At 59.3% G+C, this 21,662-nt stretch overlaps 1 protein-coding gene across 1 annotated transcript; it reads right to left on the reverse strand.

Moving 5' to 3' along the window:
• Positions 1-1,019: 1,019 nt before the first annotated feature.
• On the reverse strand, positions 1,020-21,440 carry SLC38A8 (solute carrier family 38, member 8). Its single transcript, XM_012648202.1, has 10 exons — positions 21,255-21,440; positions 17,788-17,986; positions 14,642-14,783; positions 13,685-13,786; positions 11,798-11,855; positions 7,957-8,071; positions 5,713-5,860; positions 5,147-5,355; positions 3,389-3,440; positions 1,020-1,228 (listed from the first exon to the last, which is right to left on the reverse strand). Exons 1-10 carry the CDS (start codon positions 21,438-21,440, stop codon positions 1,135-1,137), a joined length of 1,305 nt encoding a protein of 434 aa, XP_012503656.1. The 3' UTR covers positions 1,020-1,134.
• Between the last annotated feature and the right edge of the window lie 222 nt (positions 21,441-21,662).

Here is a 21,662-nt window from a genome sequence, read left to right on the forward strand (position 1 = left end):
CACATCCACCACATTCCCTGGGCCCCATGCAGGGTGAACGGCAGCTCGGCTGGGTCCCTGTGTTCCTCCCCTCCCCTCCCCTCGCCCTGGGGCGGACCCTTCGTCCCCTCTCACCCTCCTTGCCCCACGCTTGTGTGGGCTCAGGTGGGAACCACAGGGCCACTTGGCTCCCAGGCTCTTTGGGTCCATCTAGTGGCAGAGTAAGGGGACTCTCCTTGGAGTTGCCCGCCCCCAGCCCACTGGAGCAAGGACTAAGCACATGGCTGTGTGACCTGCCCTGGGCACACACCTCTGTGGGCATCTTGGGGTGAGGGCGGCATTTGGGCATTTCTTGTGCCCCGGCCGTCCCCGACAGACGCCTCCTTAAGTCTCCTTCTGGCCTCATCCACTGTGCACGGCCCTCGCCTGCTATCTGCGACCCTGACACCCCCAAAGAGTTCTCTGGATCTCTGTCCCTGCCTTCCTTTTTCAGGGTGAATTGTAGCCCCTAGAAAGATGCGAAGTTGAACCCCAAAACCTGAGCATGTGACCTTGTTTGGAATTCCATCTTTATAGGTCCTGATGAAGTACTTAAAATGAGAGGCAGTCAGGTTAGGATGAGATCGTACTGAATCGGGGGTATAATTTCACAGCCGGCATCCCTATAAGGAGGAAATTTGGACACAGACACACACGGGCAGACGTCACATGAAGACAGAAGCAGAGCTGTGAGTGACGCAGCCACGAGCCGAGGGCACCAAGGCTATCTGGCAGCTATCTGGCAGCCACCGGGGCCGGGAAAGGCAAGAAGGGATCCCCCTTCCCTGCAGCTCTCAGAGGGGCCACAGCCTGTCAACACCTTGATCGCTGCAGACTTCCAGCCTCCGGAACTGTGAGGCGACACGTTTCTATTGTGTGAAGCCACCCATTTGGGGTAACTTGTTACAGCGGCTGCAGGACCTAATACCGTCCTTCCTCACGTTGGCACCACAAACCCTTTGAGCTGAGCCCGAGTGAACAGCCCGAGAAGGCAGAAGCCATCTGTTTCTCCAGCATCTTCACGATGAGAAGAAATTGCCCTGGTCTCACGGCTGGACGCAGCAGCCGCCTGGGGTCCACCTGAGGAGGGCCCCTCCTGCCCGGCGAGGACACCCATCAGAGCAGCTCCAAGAGCGCGGCCACCGTGCTCTGCCCGAAGATGAAGGTGCCGACCAGCACGGAGAGCACGCCCCAGGCCTCCAGGCAGCACCTGCGAAGCCAACGAACCCACATCAGCCGGCTTCTCTGCGTCTCGTGCAAACGCAAGCACACGCCCAAATCTCATCACTGGAAGCCCGGTAGGTCACTGGTTTGGAAAACAGTCAGAATTTCTTGTACCATAGGGATGAGCTTCTGAGACCTTGGGAAACAAAGTAGCCAGGTGGTTTTAAAAATCCTTCTCACCCCACCTGTTATTTCACAATGTGGTTCTTACCCAATATTTTGTCAAAAAGAAAGAAGTCCCTGCCTCCTTGCTCCTCAGTGTCTGGTGGCCGGGGCTGGCAGCCACCGGGGCCACATTTGTGAGCTTCCTGATGTAACCAGAGACGGCGCAGACGAGGCGACAGCAGTAACAAGACTCCCACGAACGGCAGGGCCGTCCGCCTAGGCCAGGGGGTCGGTCTCCAGGGAAGGAGCGTTTCTAGCAGAGCAGCATCTCGGCCTCAGAGCCACAAACATCCGTTCATCTCAGGGGACACGAGGCCAGCGCTCCCCAGCAGCCTTAATGGACCAAGAGGACTAACGCCATTTTAGAAAGGAAAACATCTGGGAAGCGCATCTGTGAAAGCTGCCGTGAGCTTGGATTCAAGGGACAAAAGCAGGAAAACTCCGCAGAGGGCTCCAGGGCGAGAGCCGCCTGGGGGCTGCCAGACGTTTGGGGGGCTGGTTCTAACATGGGGGACCCAAGTTAGGCTTAGAGACTTCCAGAAAAACTGCTTTTCCTCCAGCAGGGGACCAAGCCCGGCCTGCACCTGTGGACTAGGCAATCCCGGACCCCACGGGGCTGAGGGACGGGGTGTGCGCCACACAAGCCCACAGCCGGGACCGAGTCCACACTGCTGTGACCTACGCCACCCGTCGTGGGCTGAATGGCGGCCCCCAAAATCCATGCCCACCTGGAACCGTGAGCTTATTTGGAAACTGGAGCTCTGCAGATGTGGTTAAGTGAAAGGTCTTTAGATGCAATGGTCATCCTGGGTTTGGGGGCCCTACAGCCAGGGACCGGCAGAGAGAGATCTGAGACGCAGAGACGCGGGCGAAGGCGGGGGAAGGCGAAGGCGGGGGAAGGCGCAGGCGGAGACTGCAGTGACGTGGCCACAGCCAGGGAGCGCCTGCAGCCCCTGGAAGCTGGAAAGGCCTTCAGAGAGCCTGGCCCTGCTGACGTCTTAACTGCAGACTTCTGGCCTCAGAACGGTGAGAAAATACATTTTAGCTGCTTTAACCCCGCCCCCACCCCCTAGAGTTAGTGGTCACTTGTCACAGCAGCCCTAGAAAACTGATACAGCATCTCTTTACCTCCCCGGCCTCAGTTCTCACATCGGTGGCACGGGGATAAGAGTCACATGGACTCTTGGGCGCCCCAGGGACTTGCCGAGGTATGGCACGTCATTGGTGCAGGCATTCTCCTTTTCGGTGGGGTCAGACAGAGCGGCTCAGTGACAAAGGATGAGGTCTCAGTCATGCCTGTCTCACAGGCCGGCCCAGAGGAGGCGGCACTCTGATAAACGTTAGCCAAATAAGAGGATGATCCAAATTCTCCCATCCCACCAGCGGCGTGTGCCGGGGAGCTGGGCGAGCCTGGGGCCTCGGGTCCTGTGGGTCGGGGTGGAGTCCAGCTCCGTCCTCACTGGCCTCCCGCCCCGCCCCCTCGTCCATAGGAAAAAGACATCCCGATACGGCGGGAGGTGAGTGCGTGGAGGGGCCTAGCGTGGGGCCTGGCGCAGAGGAGCCACCCAACAAGGACCTGCTGCTGTGACGACGGGACGCACGCAGCCCTGGCACCCGGCCTGCCACGGGGCCTCCGTTACTCAGGACCAGCCTGCACCCCGACCCTGCGTGGGTCCCAGCGGGTAGCAAGGAGGGCTGCGGATGCACCACTGGGGCCTCCAGAGGCTGAGAAGACCCCAAACCCACAGGAAGTTCCAACCACAGACCCTCACGGCGGAAGGGAAGGCCCTCGCAGGACCAGGGTCACCGGCCTGGGCTCCTGCCCTGGCTCAGACGCCCTCGCACCGTGGGACGAGGCCCCTGCCCGGGGCCTGCGGGTTTCTCCTCTGCAGGAGGAGGAGGACGGGCAACAGGATGTCCTCCACGGTCCCCTGGAGCACTCTCGCACCCAGGTTGCCACCCTCGTCTTGGGGACACTTACTTGGCTCTCGGTCCTACGGGCTCGATGCCCATTGCGCAGATGAGGCACAAACCTGCAAAGGAGACACAGGGTCACCCCCAGCTCTTCCTCATCAAACCCAAAGCAACAAGAGCCCCTCAAGAGCTGTCCCCAGGGACCGGGAGGCCAGCAAGGTAGCCCCACTGCCCAAAGGTAGCCCCGCTGGCTCCGTCCCCCAGAGAGGCAGCACAGGGCGCTGGGTGAGACTTTGGAGTTGGAAGGACAGGGGCTGGAGTCCCAGCTCAACAGCCGCTACGACCTGGCCAGAGGCGTGGCGACAACGTGGCCTCCCTGAGCCTCAGCCTCCGGGCGACCAGGGACTGCGAGGAGATGGTGAGAATCGGAGCCCGACACCGGGAAACGCTCCGTGACTAGCAGCTGGCACTGTTCTAGTTTCCTCTCTTTTCCCCTTTTTAAAAATAGTCCAGAGGGGGTTCAAGGCCAGGCAGCCCTGCCTCAAGCTCCCACAGAATCCGCTCCCGCCCCACACCCGTCCCGGCAGCACTTTCCAGCGCGGGACACAGCCGGAGTTGAAAGGCGCCACTGGAATGCGGCCCTGGACTTCACCCAGCAGCCCACACCAGGGAGCCAGGGCAGGAGCCGTGTGCCGCGCCCCTCACCACGGAAGCCCCCCGGAGCCAGGGCAGAGTGGGGGGCCGCCCGGCCCCTCCCTGCCCCAGCCCCAATCCCAGCGGAGCCCCATCCTATGCTCAAGGGTCAGACTCTCAAGTTCCCACATCAAGGACAGCCCTGATCCTTAACTCGCCCACCCAGAACCCGCCGATCACATCCCACTCGAGTCAGTCTCTGGTAACTGAGCTGTCTCTGTGGTCCTCCATTCCTCCATCGTGTGCGTGGCTGCTGATGAAGCTGTCACCGCCCTGAGTGAGGCTTCATCGCCCCACGTGAGTTCAGGGGAAGCCTTCCAGACCCTCCACACGTCCTCTCTCTACGTTTCACCACCAGGCACCCACTTCTTACCTGTTTGCCACGGGACTGGGTTGGGGTGTCGGGGGCACCTGGCTAAGAGTCCCTAAGTTCAAGGTCTGTTGGACGTGGTTCCACTCACAGCGGAATTGCGGGTCCGCTCAGAGCACACACTGACAGAACCCACCGTGTGCTGAGAACCTGCCACTGCCAAGCACCCCCCGTGCGTGGAGCTCGGAACGCCCCACCCCTGAGGGCCTGGGCACCAGCGGGTCCCTGCAGTGCTCCTCCTGCCTCTGCCGCACACCCAGCCTCGGCCGCGCTGGCCTCCCATCTGGGCTAAGGCCCGGCTGTTTCTGTTGGAACTTCCCGCCGCGGCTCACTAACAGCGGGAAGGCGCCGGGTGGCACCGGCCGCGGCAGAAGGGGTGTTTGGCTCCAGCTCCCAGACACAGGATGGGAGGGGACTTCCCAGTGTGCCTTTCGCATCTTGGGCCGTGTGACTTTCACATACTTAATTTTTTCTTAATAAAACAATATCCTGCAGCAGAAGGCAGAGCTGTAGGGGGGATGAAGTGTGGTGTTGACCCCCAGCCCCACTACACACTAACTGTGCCCCCCAGGGGTCTCTGGGCCTCAGTCTGCTCATCTGCGCAATGGGATGACAAAGGTACAACTGGCAGGTGTCCTAATCCTACCCACGTGGGGCTCCCACCTTCCACCTTCCAGAACCTCGACCTCCAGCGCAGGCGTCCCCACACGCGTGAGAGAGGAAGGCCGAGTGGGCAGGAAGCCTGGAAAGCAGGCGACTCACCTGGGAAGATGAAGATGAAGAAGGAGCTGAGGCCGCCGGTGATGCTGACGATCTCGCTGAGGTCGGGCACAAACAGGGCCGTGGCGAGCGTCACAGTGACCCACAGGACGGTCAGCGGCATCCGGACCCATGGCCCTGAGGGGTCGGCCAGCTCCCTGGGCCCCCAGGCCCCCCGGCAGCTCCTCCTCCAAAAGTCCTGCATCACCGACCTGGAGGCCACGCCCACCACACGCACCTGTCCCCAGCGGCTCCAGCCTGCACCTGCGGCACTGGGCGCCCCCTCATCCTCCCCAAGTCCCCACACCCCCGCAGGGCTCCTGTTCCACACCCAGGTGCCCGCTCCCCAGGGGACCTTGTCACCTCTGGGGTTCTGCTACCAGCAGGCAGCCGACGGGGCGGGGTCGGCACAGGCTCGAGTAACACTCTGAGTGACTTTGGGGAAACTACCTAAACCTCTGTGCCCGTTCCCCTCTATACAACGGAGATGACACAGAGTCCCGTGACACACACCAGCGCACGCCCGGCACACGCTAACTCACAACACCCGTCTGTGAGCTGGGCCTCACCTCCCCAGGAAGAGCACGATGGGGTAGACAGTAACGACGGAGACAGCAAAGAGGACCCGGGCGACAACAATGACCACGTCGTCACCAGGGTAGGACATCAAGACGTCAGCAGAAACTTCTGTCCCGAAGGTCAGGAAGCCGTAAGCCCCTGGAGGTGGGAGGCGGAAGCCGGGAAGCGAGGATTAGAAAAATGCCACCCCACTCCCAAAACACAGGTACAGGCTCCACCACCCCACACACAAGGTTATCCTGGGAAGCTGACAGAAGGTTCTGGAAGGGTTAGCCCAAGACTTTCCTGTCCTAAGCCTACACGTGACTCTGTCCCATCAACCCAAAACTCCTGCAGACAAATCTGCCACTTACACGTCTTTCAAGCCGCACAGAGCGTGTGCTGATCGGAAGCATAAAGCCCTTTGAGAGACGCAAACTCACCTCCCGCGCCCCGTCCACCTCGCTCCTATGAAAGCTAACACAAGCATCTGGCCAGGCAGCCCCGTTTTCCAGGTGGGGAAAACCAAGTCCCAGGGTGTCAAAAATGGCCCAGAATCACACAGCTACTTATGGCAGAACCAGGACCAGAGTGCCAGTCCCCTCACCCTGACACGATGCTGTCTCTGTCGCCCTGTGTCACCTGCCTTGTCCTGAGACATCCACCTCTAGCCCTGTAGGCTTCTCTGCGAGCCGTTCTAAGAGGTCCCAGGAGCCTGCTGGCCCTGGTACTGGGGCCATCTGGAGGTGACATGCCATCGCTGAGTTTATGAACTGCTGCCCAGATAAACTCCGACCCCAGGGCTACAGACTGGCAGGACTCTCCTGCTGGGGCAGGTCACACAGCAAGCGTCTTGCGTTCACAGTGTCTTAGTACATTTTCCGTTGCTCATAACAGAATACTTGAAACTGGGTAATTCATAAAGAGAAGGAATTTATTTTTTTTACAGTTCTGGAGGCTGAGAAGTCCAGGGTCCAGGGGCCACACCTGGTGAGAGCCTTCTTGCGGGGGGGACTCTCTGTAGAGCCCCGAGGCAGTGCAGGGTGTCACATGGCAATGGCACCGAGCATGTTCAGGTCTCTCTTCCTCGCTTTATAAAGCCACCAGCCCCACGCCCGTGATAACCCATTAACCCATTAATCCATGAATGGATTAATCCATTTATGAGGGCAGAGGCCCCATGACCCAATTCCTTCTTGAAGGCCCCGCATCTCAATACTGCCACATCGGGTATTCAGTTTCAACATGAGTTTTTTTTTTTTTTTTTTTTTTTGAGACAGAGTCTCACTCTTTTGCCTGGGCTAGAGTGAGTGCCGTGGCGTCATCCTAGCTCACAGCAACCTCAAACTCCTGGGCTCAAGCGATCCTCCTGCCTCAGCCTCCCGGGTAGCTGGGACTACAGGCATGCGCCACCATGCCCGGCTAATTTTTTCTGTATATTTTTAGTTGTCCAATTAATTTCCTTCTATTTTTAGTAGAGACGGGGTCTCACTCTTGCTCAGGCTGGTCTCGAACTCCTGAGCTCAAACAATCCGCCCGCCTCGGCCTCCCAGATAGCTAGGATTACAGGCGTGAGCCACCGCGCCCGGCCTTCAACATGAGTTTTGAAGGGGACAAACATTCAAACCACAGCACACAGGAGTCTGAGGCTGCCCGACAGATTCGCCGCAGACCAGGGGCTTCCTAAATCAGAGCCCCGATGGTGGGTAAAAAGGACTAGAGCAGAGTGGCCACCCAGAAGCCATCTGTGCCAGAGACCTGGGTCTGTGCCTTGGATGTGCTGTATGACCATGGGCATGTCACAGCCCCTCTCTGAGCCACACATTCATCACCTGTGAAGACCCTCTGCTTACCACACAAAGTCGTGAGCCCCTAAATCACGTCCACGAGCGTTTTATAAACCACTGCCCAGATACGAAGCTACATGACCATCACTGCTGCCGGCTGAACAGTGGGTAGAGGGTGGCACAGTGTATAAGAGCAGGGGCTTCAGAGACAGCCAGGCCAGAGTTCAGGCCTCAGCTTTGCATGTCTAGTTAAGACCTTGGACAAGCCCCGGAAGCCCTCTGAGCCTCAGTTTCCTTGTCTATGAAATGGGGCCTGTCCCATGGGGTGCTAAGGATTATGTGAGTAAAGACACTCAAATCACTCGGCATCGTGCCCAGCACGTGGTGAGCTCTCTAGGAACACCCGTGGTTATTCCTGTTCCTACAGCCGCTCCCTACCCACCCGCACGCACCCCAGGAAGGCCTTACCCGTGAGCGAGTAGACGAGGCAGCAGGCCAGCAGGGACAGCGCGGAGACCAGCGCCCAGCGGGAGAGGCTGCGGGGGCGTGTGCTGCAGTAGACAGAGACAGCGGCCTCGTGGCACTGCAAGACAGCGGGGCTGGCTCAGCGGGGCTCGGGCCAGCTGCACCGAGACTCACCTGGGACAGTGTAAAAAGATGGGAAACGCCCCACGGGTCCACCAAGAGTAGGAGGCGCGAGCAAATCGCAGGATGCTGCTGTGTGGAACGTGACGCGGCTCCGAAACGCGCCCCGACTCGGAAGCAGCTCACAGATACGAGATCGAGCAGAAGAACCCGGACGGGGGAGAACGTTTCCACCGACGTGAAGTTCAAGTCCAAGGACAGACAGATCTAGACCAGGGTTTCTCAGCCTTGGTGCTGCTGCCGTTGGGGGGGACGATCCTGGGGTGGGAGGATCCTGGGGTGGGGCTGCCCCGTGCGTTGGAGGGTGTCCTGCAGCAGCCTCCCCCTGCCTAGCCGTGACACCCACACTGTCTCCAGACACAGCCAAGTGTCCCCTGGGGGCACAGTCACTGGTGGAGAACCCCAGCTCTGGTGATAGAAGGCAGAACGGTGGTTTGGGTGGGGGCAGGAAAGGTCACGAGGGGGTTTCCACATGGGGAGTGACCACGTTACACAGGAGCACACGTACTTACAACATATGTACTTTATGTGCAACGTGCCCTATCGTGATAAGCATTTTAAATGTAGAACACACACGGCCAGTGCCAAGAGCACACCTGCAACATGGATTTCATCTCTCTGGTCCCAGGCACTGTTGTTTTACAGCGGCCGAGGAGACACAGAGCCAGGCTGAAAGGCACTACTGTGTCCAGACACACCCACAGGTGCTGGGCTCTTCCCAGGCTCCTGGGACACGGCTCCCACCAGCGCGATCACAGGCTCAGTCCTGGTCAAAACCAGATGTGCTGGTGCCTCCTACCCACCCGCCTTGCAGGCTCCCCACCCACTGAGCTCAGACTGCCTGGGTCTCTGCTCGCTGCCTCAAGGCCTTTGCCCGTGCTGTTCCCTCTGGCTGGGGTTCTCTCCTAGTCCAGCCAGCTCCTACCCATCCTTCAGGAATCTTCCCAGCTGGGCCAACTGGGCCAATTTCCTCTCATATGGCACGGTGTCCCCGCCACGAGCAGGTGTGTAACTATCCGTTCAGCATCTATCAGCCACAGAACGGCAAGGACCACATCTGCCTTGCTCAGGGCTCTGAGTTGGGGCCACACCCAGAGCCTGGCACACAGCTGGAAGAACACCCAGGGTCACCCGTTCAGCCATCCCGAGACCGCCTCCACTCAACCCCAGCTGTCAGAACTCAAATCTCACAAGTCCCACTTGGTGCAAGCCAGGGAAGCCACGTAAACAAGTCCCCCACCCATGAAGCGCACGCTCTGGGGGTGGGGGTGGCCCTGCTGCCGGATCCTCATGGGTTGCAGCGCAGGCGAGCTCACACCTCCCCGACCCACTGGCCTGAGGCCGCCGTGCACCGCTGCTTCTGCCCTGGGGCTTCCCCGGCCCAGGAGTCCCCCGGCCTGCAGGCAAACGCAGCCAGGCAGTGGGGGCCCAATGCCCCTGGGGCCCCTCGGTCAGGGTGGCAGAACCCTGTGGGTGAAGACCCCACCTCCGCACTCCTGCAACACTGCTGGGATCCCACACCCCACTCTGGCCCCAGTGGACCTGGCACTTTGGTACCCGCAACGGTGACCTCCGTAACACCCCTTCCCTGCTCCTGGACAGACACCAGCACCCCAGCCCTGTCTCAGGCTCTGCTTCCCGGGGACCAGGGGAAGGGAGTCTTCCCTTTGTCCTGTCTCCCTGCGACTCCCGACTTGGGTTTCCACAGGTTTTATGAGGGAAACAGAGCCGGCCCCACGAGGGTGGGCTGGCCCCGCTGGGACAGCACCTAGGAGGCGGTGGCAGCGTGCAGGCTCTCTAGTCACCCGGGACAGGAGGAGACACGGGAAGATGACAATACCCCAAAAGTGGGAGCGACTCAAGTGTCCATGGAAGGACAAACAGACACACAGAACATAGCACGTCTGTTCAGTGGAGTATCGTTCCGCTGCCGTGAGGCCACACTGGGTGGGAGGGGACGCCCCCCCCTCCCCCGCTCCTCCTCCGAGGCCCCTCTTGCCAACTCTGCACAGGCTTGGGGCCGGGGGCTGCCCCACTGCAAAATGTGCTCGTGTTTGGGGGAGGGTGGCGTGTGCGAGTCGGGTCAGACTTCCCGATGACAGCGGGTGACCCTCTCCTTCCTCGAAGCCCCTTCCAGTCTTGCTCCGTTCCCTCCCACTTTTGTCTACGTTTATTCTTCCCCCCTGCCCCACCGCCCCGCCCGGCCCCGCCCCAGGTCCCCAACTGTCCCAGCCAGGTTCTGGCAGCCCCCGCCGGTCACGCCCCTTCTGGCCTGCGCCCCACCCACACCGTGAATTCCTGTCCTTCCCAAAGCACGGCAGCCTCGGCATCCCGTGTCCCTGGAAACCGCAGCGGTTGCTAGGAGAGTCGCCAAGGCGGGAGGCGAAGGTGAGGGGGCACCCGGCCCCCGCGGGCATCTGGAAAGCAGCCCCGGAGGAGTCTGCCGCACCAGATGGTGCTTGGGCAGAGAGAGGGATCGTTAAACTAAATCCAGACAAACAGTTGACAGCAGAATCAGCTCCTTAGATCTTTCAAAATATTGGGCGTGCAAGAAGCAACGTGAGAAAGCAGCGTGAGCCGCCTGCTCAGCCCGGCAGCGCAGCGGAGCCGTTTGTAGGGGACAGAAATGGAAACGGTTCAGGGTTTTTTCTCAGAAGCCTTCTCAGGAGAAAACACAGAGCAAGGACGGGAGCAGCCGGCTGCCAGGGACGGGAAAAAATGACTCCAGGGCTGCGGAGCTGAGACACTGTTGTGAATCCTGGACTAACATCCCCCGGGGACTTAATCTCACTTGGTGGCAGTTTTGTTGGTGGTGGTGGTGGCCGTGGGTGGCTGTTTTTTAGGAGGTACAGGCAAATAGTCCCTAAACTAAGCAACGAACACAAGAACAGTGTCCACTGCCACCTGCTAGGAGGGCTGGGGGAACCCACGACTGCCGGACGCAGGGAAGCTGGACCCAGGCCCTCCGCCTCCCCTACCCACGGTGTGTGGCATCCGCCACACCGAGCCCTCTGCAGGTCCCCAAACCTCCCCGGGACCTGCCCCCCTCAGCAGCTCATCTGTGCTGTCCTCTCAACCCGGTGCACCCTCCCCCTCTTGGCCACCTCCCATGTGTCCTTCAAGTCCTCCCAGGTGCCACCACCTTCGGCAGGCGCCTCTGAACCTGCCCCTCTGCCGGGTTCCACACGCAGAGCCCCGTCCTCACCCTCATGACATTCTAGTACAAGTCTGTACATCCCGCCCCTGTCCCCCGCCACTCAGCCCCTCCAGGCTGTAAGCCGGTGAGGCAGGAGCTTCCCTTTCCAAGGCCCCTGGACAGAATCCACCCACGTAACGGTGTTCTGCAGGGCCAAGCGGGCAGCTCCAGGTCCCCAGACATGGCGACAGTCCTGTAGGGACTCTGCAGAGGAGGGGACACAGCTTCCAGATCCCCACTCTCTACCCGAGACCCCACAAACGTGGTGCGGCTGTTGGCTGCCGGGGGCGGTGCGGGGGGGCTGGACTCCCGCCGGCGCAGTCTCCGGAACACAGCCCTCGGGCGTCGCATCCCAAAACCAGCCCTCAGACATCTCCCTGACAGGGAGGCCGAGCTCTCCCAAGGGAGCAGACAGTCACCCACAGCCTCCGAAAATGCCACACTCTTCAACGCAGATGCTAAAATTACCTGGAATCCGAAGCAGATGGTGGGGAAGACACTGAATGCAGAGGTCCAGGAGGAAGGGCTGTAAAATAGACAGGAACAGGTGTTTATTAAAAAATAATTAGATGCAAAACAACCTTCAGCTGGAGAGGATGAATTTCAAGTGACACCAGGAAAATGTACCCGAGTATGGCTGCGAGATATATTTTTAATGACTGTGTCCATGACTGTGTTTTGGGGGACGGAAAAAGGATGCTTGTTAAATGCTGCACTTTCTAAATATGTCTTCGCTGACATTTGGCAACATGATATTCTCCCCGCGGGCAGAAGGAATTCCCAACTTCCCCCGAGGCTGCCTGTTGAAGGCGGCTCGGTGCTGGTGGGGCACAGGCCGCATCTGCCCAACAGATCCCCAAGAGCACAAGGATGGTTTGACCTCCATCCGAGCCACCTAAGAGGACAGAGATGTGCACGGGCGGAACCTTCAGGTAGAGCTCTGTTAGGGACCGCCACCTGGTCCCCAGCTTCCCTTGACAAGTTTTGTAGATATAATTAAATTAAGATGAGGTCGTACTGGGTCGGGGTGGGCTTAAATCCAGGGACTGGCGCCCTTATAGGAGAAGAACGCAGACACACAGAACACCACGTGAAGACGGAGGCAGAGACTGCAGTGACGCATCCACAAGCCAAGGGACACAGATTGCTGGCGGCCACTAGACGCTGGGAGAGGCAGGAAGGATCCCCCACCCCGGGAGCCTTGGGAGGGAGCGTGGCCCTACTGACACTTTGACTTCGGACTTCTGGCCTCCAGAACCGAGAGAGAAATTTCTGATGTTTTCAGCCACCATGTGTGTGGTCACTGGTCCCAGTGACACTAGGACACTCACACGTCCTCCTAACTCACCGCCCTTCTGTTACCCTCTCCTCCTCCTCACCACCCAGTGCCGGGTACCACAGGCTCAGAGCACAGACCACAGCGCTCGCGGCCTTCGATGCCTTCTCTGGCCCACGTTGACCACACTTCTCCCTCCGGCCCAGACCTCTCTGCCCAAGCCCCAGACACACAGATCCGACCAGCCGCTCAGCATCTCTCCGAGACGTCTCAACACGGCATCTCCACCCTGGCCAGAGAGCTCCGGGTCACCTTGACTCACTCGCTCTCTGCTTCTGACCCATCGGGAGCTCAGGCCACAGAGCTCACAGGGCCTGGTGCAAGGTGAACACGCTGGCCCCCTGGTGGACAAGAACTAAGGATTTTAAGACAGCGACAGCAGAGAGTTAAACCAAACGTGGGGCCCCGGGCGACTGTGTGCGTCACACGCCCACCGGCCGGCCCTGCCAGCAGCAAATCTGACCTCAAGAATGACCCCAAGTCTGACCACTTCACTTCTCGTGGCCTCCTTCAAAATCACCTGCTCCAAGACCTGGATCCCGGCAGGGGCCTCCCACCCGGTCTCCCTGCCTCTGCCCCAGGCCACAAAGAGCCAGAGTGATCCTCTTTAGAACAAAGTCCTGTCGCCCCCTGCTGTGTGTGAAACACCGCTGTGTCCCCCGGCTCATCCAGAGCAAAATGAAAGTCCTCGCTGTGGCTCTGAACCCCCCCACGACACCCCCAGACCCTCTCTGCCCTTGCCTGGGCCGGCCTTGCTGCGGGACACGTCTGCAACAGCCCAGGCTGGGCTTTAGTGAGCTCGTGTCCCTTGGCCTGTACCTGGTCAGCAACTGCCCCACCATCCTGCAGATGGACAGGGACCTTCCCTCGGCTTTACGGCCCCAGAGAGAGGAAGGGCTGCATGGGGTGGAGCCCGGGCTCTACTGCACACCTGGGGACACCTCCCCCAAGGCACCTCTGCTCCCCTCTGTGCCTTCCCCCACCCTGGAAGCCACCAAAAGCCACTCTTGCAGACTCACCTCAGCGAGGGACGGGGCTCGCGGACCAGGCCCGGGGTCCGGAGGTAGTACTTCACGGTGACGACCAGGGCCAGGTAGCAGGCGGCCAAGGTGCCCAGGATGCTGTGACAGGCAGGGACAGCGTGAGGGCCTCGTGGCAGGACACAGGCCGTCAGTGTACGGACAGCGGGTCTGAGTCCCAGCTCCGCCCTCGCCAGCACGGCACCCGCAGAGCCCTCCGCCCAAGCCTCAGTCTCCCAGTCTGTACAGTGGGGGCTGCTCCCTGGTCCAGAGGTCAGACGTGTCGAATCCCTAATGGCAGCCGCCACCCTCGGGGATGGCAGCTGCATCTTTCTTCCCACTAATGGACGCCAGGTGGCCGCTCGGGTTTGGCAAAATTAGGACACCGCTGGGCTCAGCCACACCGCAGAGGGGACAAGGACCCCGGGCTCGGCTGCATGAGACACAAGAGCCTCACAGGGTGACAGGCGTGGGACAGGCGCGGTTTGCTGCCTGCCGTCTCCACATCCCGTTTCCAGGGTGGAAAGTCTACTGTTCGTGTACAGGGAAAGGAGGTGAAAGTCCGGGATAGATATTGTTGCCAGGCTTTATTTTCTCAAAACAGGCATAAAGCCTCAGATCCCAAGATTTAAAAAAAAAAAAAAAAAAAATGTACATGTCTTAGTCTCTGTCCCTCTCTGTGCCTGTGCACACCTGTGCGTGAGCAAAAAGTCCGTAACAACAAAATAACAACCACGAGCAGCACGTGGTGCTGTCACAGGTAATTTTCTTTTTTTGCTCGTCTGTGTTTTCTGTCATGAACAGGTTACTTGTATAATTTTTTGCTGATTTCCCCTCATACAACTGGGAAGGCCAACCCTGCAGCTCCTCTAATCCCAGGTGGACAGAAACCCTGACAGCGCCAGCTCCTGCCAAGGTGGGGCCCTGGCTGGAGGCACCGCAGCCCGCACCCTGTACCTGGTGTGTTTCTGGAAGGCGATCTCCCGCGGGGCGGACAGGGGCAGGACGAGCAGCGCGCAGAGCAGGGGGAGGGTGAAGCGCTGGTCGGCGTACCAGGGCCGCAGGGCCAATGGGGAACCGGGCAGGAGAGAGTCACACACTGGCGGGGACACAGAAGGGACTTAGCCGCGGGGCACACGACAGCCGCAGGGCTCCCGCCCCCCGGCTGGGGCTGGACGTCGGCACTAACTCTGCCCCTCAACCCGGGGACGGGATGACAGGCGAGATGGGGAGGGCCGCAGCCCCACCACGACAATCCATTCACAAGCGTTCGCCGAGTTCTCCCGCCAGCCGGCCCTGCTCTAAGTGGCAGGATCAGCCACCAACAAGCAGACAAAGCACCTGCGCTCAAGGCGTCCTGGGAAAGGCCTTTCTGTTCCGCTCAGGAACTCAAAGGGTGTCTGGGATCAACCTGGGGCCTGGAGAAGTTTTTGGGCTGCAATGCTGGGGAGAGCCGAGCTGCTCTGCCTCAGCCCTGCGGGGCTCTGTCGTTGCTGCTCAACAAACTACCCCAGAGCTCAGTGGCTTGGAACCGCCACCGTCCTGTGTGTCACGGATCGTAGGGAAGAACTGGCACAGGGCTGAGCCGGCCAATCCTGCTCCACGTGGGATCGGCTGGAGTCACATGGCTGGCAGTGGGACTGGTCTGGGGCCCTCGAGGACTCCACCCCACACCTGCTACCTGGTGGGGACGCCCGGGCCCTCCCTGCAGTCTGGGGTGGCGGGGGCTGGGGTCTCTCCACATGGGCCCCCCAGCAGGCGAGTCCAGCTTCCTCCGTGGCAGCTGGGGGATCCCAGAGACCAAGGCAGAAGCCGCCCATCCTCCTAACGGCCGGGCCCGGAACTGGCACGGCATCGAGTCCCAGTGTCCACCAGATTCACGGGCAGGGGACGCAGGCCCCACCAACCTCTAGGGGAAGGAGCACCAAAGGATCTGGGGCCATTTTTATTCTGCCACAGGAAGACCGATAATTTGGAGCTGATCTCGGAGGCAAGACAGACGGGGGAGGGGAGAACAAAGGCAGACGGCTTGAGGCTGCAGCCATGGGGACCACGTGGGTGAGTGGCCCCCCCATCCTGTTGCAGCGGAGGCTGAGAGGTGAGAGATGGTTCACAGACACTTGGGATTGTTTGTATTGCTGCGACGTAAACCCTTTTTCGTTCTCAAACGTTCCACAAAGCCAGCCATGTGAGGAAATGATAGCTATTTCTACTGAAATGACACAGGGGAGAGTTCTACGGCCAGGTCGTATACAGAGGCATCTATGAGTGAGGACAGAGCAGGTGTCTGGACCAGAGACACCAAGAGAATGCCCCAAAGGGACCTGCACGTGCTGTGGGGCGGGGCACAAGCCCTTCTTATCCTTCTGGGCTGCCTGCGGCCAGGAAACCCCAGCTCTGACATCGGACTATACCAGCTCCTTCCTAAACCCAAAATCTGTAGAACATCCCCTGAGGTCCTCCGCACCAATGACATGTGTCATTTGTACCCAACTCATGCAATGAACACCCCCAACCTCTATTTAGCACCCCTCTCCCAGAAGCTTGGGCTTGCCTACAAAAGACACAGCCCCAGACACCTAAGCGGGAACACACAAGCAGTGCTCTTTCCACCCCGGTGAACCCACCCAGAGCTGGGGTGGCTCGTGTCCTGCTCAGCATTCTAACTAGTCGGAGTGCTCAACTCCTGATCCTCAGAATCCTTCTCAACACAGCAACCCTACCCCTCCCTGGAGCTGAAACTGGAGATGAACTTGCCACTGGCAGGCAGGGAGTTTCTCTGCCCCTTTACCCACCAAGAGGTTCAGCTACACCCACCTTGGAGCTTTAAGGTATAACAGGCTTTCCTAAGACATGGCAGCTTTTAATTTCAATATCCCACAGCCAGGGACCTTTTCGCTAACGGGTCAGCAGATGGAACAAATAAATTGCAAGATGGGAGACCTCAGTTCAACCCCATCAACAATTACATTCCAATTAGAAGTCTCAGACTGTCAAGATGGATACAAAAGCGGGACCCAACCATATGCTGCAAGAAATGCGTTTTAAAATCCCAGTTAGGTTCAAAGTCAAAGAACAGGAGAGCTACACCTAACGCTAGTCTTATACTATTAATAACAGCAGAGACGGCAGACTTAACACCGGAGATAGAGATGAATGCTTTATAATAACGAACGGATGGACCTAATCACAAAGCTCCACAAACCACGAAACAAAGACTGACACAATTAAAGGGAGAAACAGGCAAACCTGAAATCACAGCTGACAATTTTAACACACTCTTCTTAGAAATGGATAATCACTAGACCAAAAAAAAAGAAAAACAGAAAAAAAAGCAGTAAGGTTGCTATGGAAGATCTGAACACAGCTGTCGGCCACCTTGACCTAAGGGACGTTTCCGGCACACTGTGCCCAGCACCTGCAGAACACACGTCCTCTAAGAGCACATGGGCTGCTCTCCGAGACGAACCGTGCCCTGGACCACCGAGCAAGGCTCAACAGATCTCAAAAGACTGAAGGTACATACAGTGTATTCTCTGACCACAACACAATTAAGGAAGAAACCATGCAGGAATGTAGAAAACTCCCAAATCACTGGAAATTAAACAACACAATTCTAAACGTCCAGGAGTCGAAGAAGAAACCATGGCAAAAATTAGCAAATATTTTGAATGGAATGGCAATGAAAATAGAACATGTCAGAATTAGCAAGCTGCGGCTAAAGCAGTGCTTAGAGGGAGTCTTGGTTGGGACTAGCGGCCAAGGTTGTGTGGGGGCTGGGAGCCTCAGCCGTCCCAAAGTTAAAGGGGCTCCTGCCTCTCTGCCCCCAGGGGCTTCCTGCTGTCGCCTCCATGTCCTCATCTGTGAAAGGGGCTGTCTCCACCAGACATCCCAGCTGCAGCCATGCCTCTCATGCCACAGATATCATCGTGCTGGTCACTATCAATTCTGAGCCTCCGTCCCCACCGTGTTAGGAGCTGGGGTGTGGTCTGGGCCTCCGCTGCCCCTCAGGTCCCAGGCCAGGGCCTCACCTTCTGCTCGACCCCACAGGTCATCAGGGGTACCCCACCCCGGGCCAGCCCAACTCCGGCGAAGGTACTCACACTTCTCCAGCTGGTCCCCGATCACCCTGAGGAAGGCCACGGAGATCATGAAGAGGTTGACGAGGAAGCAGGCCTCACACAGCTTCCCGACAGCGGGGCCGCACAGCCCCCTGACCACGCTCTGGTAGGTGGCCTGGCCGCTGACGGAGGCTGCGTAGCCCAGGATGACCAGGCCACTGACCAAGAAGACCAAGGAGATCTGTGGACGGGACCCAGAGCTGTGGCACACGCACGGCCCACCCCCCACCTCCACGTGGCCTCTGTCCGCAGCCTGGGGGCCCCCAGAAGCCCTGCAACCAGCACCGCAGAGCAGGCACATTCTGACGGCCTCTCGAAGGCTGTGAATCTGGGGTCCCAGTACCACCCCGCCGCAGCAGGGCAAATGGGACGTCAGAAACCCAGAGTGTTTACATCTCTCTCCTAAAACCTCCTGGGTCACGAGCGGCAGGAAGATGGAGTGCTGGTGACCCGGAGCGGGTACAGACAGAGCTGGGTTCACATTCTGACTCTGCCACTGACCTGCTGTGCTGCATGAGGCAAGCGGCAGCCTCTGTTTTTCCATCTGTGAAATGGGGACGCTACCATCCACCACCTGCAGGCGTGTTGGGGCACATCAGGACTGAGCAAAGCGCGAGATGCACTTGGCTCAGCGCCCCGCACGTGGCAAGTGCTCTAGAAATGGTGTTCTCTCTACTGCAGCTTAAATATTTTTCCAACGCTTATCATGAAAGATTTTCAAGCCTACAGGAGAGTTGAAAGAATCTTACAGTGAACACCCACTGCAGACACCCACCCCCCAGGTAACATCTCGAGCCTTCCACCACGCCTGTGTGGCCAACAATCCAACTTAATTCTTGCATTTTGAAGCAAGTTACCAATATCAGCACTCCCCTCCCCCTGCCCGAATACTTCAGCACGCCTGTCACTCGCTGGAGCTCGATGTCTGCGTACAGCCCTCCTCTCTCACGGGTGAAAATCCACACACAGTGAAGTGCACAGAATCTCACGCGTACCATTAGAGGAGGTCCAAGTGCACACGTGCAACCTGAACTCCTGCCCACAGAGCATTACCGCACCCTAGGACGGTCCGCTGGTCCCTACCCAGTTTCTGCCTCCATCCCCTCCCCTCCCCAGCTGAAACCACTGATCTAAAATTTTCCTACTTTATACACTTCCGTATCTGGCTTCTCCCACTCAGCACGTTTGCGAGATTCATCCACTTTGTGACCGTCAGTTTATTGCGGTTTTTGCAAATAGCCCATTGTGTGAACGGACCAGTTTGTTCGTCCTGCGTCCTAATCCCTCGCACCTGTGACTGCTACGCGTGGGCAAGTTCCTGCAGGTGTCAGTAATGAGTGTGAGTAAATGAGAAGGGTCTTTGCCCACGTAATTATGGGCCTCGAGATGAGGTCATCTTGGATCACCCAGGTGGGCCCTAAACCCTTATAGGTCCTTACAGCGTCCTTATGGAGACAGAAGGGGAGGCAGAGACTGGGGTGATGAGGAGGGCCTGGGCCCCCAGGAGCTGGGACAGCCTTCGGAGGGAGCGAGGCCCTGCCCCCACCCCGACTTCAGACCCCTGGCCTCCAGAGCTGTGGAGAATACGTGTACAAAGCCCCCCATTTTGTGGGTATCTGTTACAGCAGCCACAGGAGACAGACGCCAGTCCCTGTGCAATACTGTGGGGGTCCCCAGCGACTCCCACCCACCAGACTCCGAGCTCTGTGAGGACATTTTGCCCCAGAGGTGTCTGGCACGTGCAGGCACTCGGCAAACAGCTGTGGTTGGGGGAGGGGGAGCTTCAGCCTGAGAACCATCCCTGGGATGGGGTGACCCCGAGAGGGGCCCCCGTCGCTCTGGGCAGCAGGACAGCAAGGCACCCTGGCCACCCTGCCAGGCTGGGCCTCTCTGCAGCTCAAGAGAGGGTTGGTCCTGCTGTCATCAAATGTCATCAAACCTTCAACCCTGATGGGGTCAGAGACCTCTAAACAGCACAGTCAGTGGGTGGAGGTTAAACACTTCCAGACAGAGGTTTCACCGGCTAAGGGGGGGAGGCAGGCTCCCCCAAATCTTCCATTGTTCATGCTGAGGTCACCCGCCTGCCCCACTCCATCTCCCTGGCAGCTCTGGAGGGACAGGAACGGTGTGTGGCGGTGGGTGGGTGTCAATGGCCAGCCTGGCGCTTCTCCTTGTCACAGTTTCCACTTGTCCGTGTTGGGGTCCCCTCTCCCAGCCTGCTGGAGGCAGGCTCTTCAGACCATCCTGTGCAAAGCAGCCACGTTGCCTGGGAGCAAGTCTCAGGTCCACCCAGACCTGCTGAATCGGCGTCTGCATTTCAGCAAGAGGCCCAGGGCAGGGCCGTGCGTAGAGCTGAGGGAGCAGGGTCCACCTCTGGCTCACAGCCCCTCCTGCTGCCCTCAGACTGGCCACGACCCCCTCATCACGATCCCTTTGTGGCTGGACATCCGGCTTCCTCCTCGTTCTTCCAGTGGCAGCCACGCTGGGGCGCTGCTCCAAACACGGGCAGAGAAGCTCGTGCTGTTTCCACTGGGGCTGAGCCTACATGTCGCCTGCTCAGAGAACGCCCGTCACACGGCCCTCCCAGCACAGTGCACCACCTGGAGCTCCACCTGCCGACGTGTGTCCTGACTTCCCATTAGAGCAGAGCGTCATGAGGACAGGGACCACGCTGCCTCGTCCACCCCACGCCGGGAGCTGAGCAGGCGCTCGGCCAGCACCGAGGTGGCGTGGGATCCCCCTGGGCACCACAGGGAGCGGGGCTTGGCAGTTTCCAGAGGGACGTGCAGAGCCCTCTGGCCCACAGACGGTGGGAACTCAGCCACTGTCTCCTGGCTGCTATAAAACGCGTGCGACATGAAGCTCGTCAAAGAGCTCGCTGTACAATGCAGCGACTCGTGCCGGCCCGGGGAAAGGAATCTCAGAAAAGCAAAGCTGTGCTCCTGGTGGCTCTTCTGCGGGGGGACGCGCAGCCCCCGGGCTTCCTTGGAAGGGAACCCAGGCTTGGCAGCCAGCACACAGGAGGGACGATCGTCTCCGACGCTACGCAAGGCCTGGCCCAGCTCTGGGAGGGGGCGTGGGGATGTCGCACCAGTTTTACGCTCCGTCTGCACCCGGGGTTTCAGCTTTAGTTCTCGAGCCGAGAGCAGCAGGCCAGGGAGGAGCGCCTGGCGCGGCCCGAGGCTCAGAGAGGCTTCTTCCCGGCTGAGATGCCAGTTCACAGACGGAGCGGCAGTGCCTCTGCCGGCTGCAAACTGGACTCACCAGCGACCAGAGGGTGTTCTCCCCCGAGGGGTATCGTGGGGTCATCTTCCCCCATTAGCTGAGCGGGATGGAGAATAGAGTCCCAGGGGTGTAGTTTAGAAGACGGGCAGCTCTGCAGAGGCAACGCAGAGGACCCACCCAGAAAAGCCAAACCCCCCTGCCCAGAATGCTTCCCAGGGACTTACCAGCTCCACCAGGAAGGCCGGGACGACTCCGCCCGCTTTGTGGAAGGCCCAGGGGAAGCTGAGCAGGCCCGCCCCCAGCGCGGACTTCAGGAGAATGAAAACGGCTCCCACGGAGGACAGCGTCGGGGTGGCCGTGGCGGGGAGGGGCTTTTCTACAAGGCCTCTGCTTGGGGCCTGGCCCTCCATGGCTAGAGGCAGTGGGGCCGAGGGAAAGGGCGGTCTGCACGCTGTCTGCCAAGTTCTCGGGTTGATCCTGAGATCTGCCGGCCCCTCCTCTCCCTCCGCCTGGGCTCCACCTTCGCACAGCCACTGCTGGTCCCTCCCCAAGCCCTACTTTATATCCCCTCTGGCCCCAAGGTGACTCTTGCCCCTTCCTCCTCCCCACATGTCCGCTCTCCCCTCCCCACC

This window comes from Propithecus coquereli, unplaced genomic scaffold (genome assembly GCF_000956105.1).
Source record: "Propithecus coquereli isolate 6110/MARCELLA unplaced genomic scaffold, Pcoq_1.0 Scaffold280, whole genome shotgun sequence".
NCBI lineage: Eukaryota > Metazoa > Chordata > Mammalia > Primates > Indriidae > Propithecus > Propithecus coquereli.

Excerpts from the sequence above, each read along its gene's own strand:
- SLC38A8 (XM_012648202.1), bottom strand. The coding sequence starts at position 21,440 with ATGGAGGGCCAGGCCCCAAGCAGAGGCCTTGTAGAAAAGCCCCTCCCC. Across the intron at positions 5,861-7,956 it reads CCTCGTCTACTCGCTCACGG|GGGCTTACGGCTTCCTGACC; the intron begins GTAAGGCCTTCC and ends TCCCACCTCCAG. Across the intron at positions 5,356-5,712 it reads ATCGTGCTCTTCCTGGGGAG|GTCGGTGATGCAGGACTTTT; the intron begins GTGAGGCCCAGC and ends CGTGGCCTCCAG.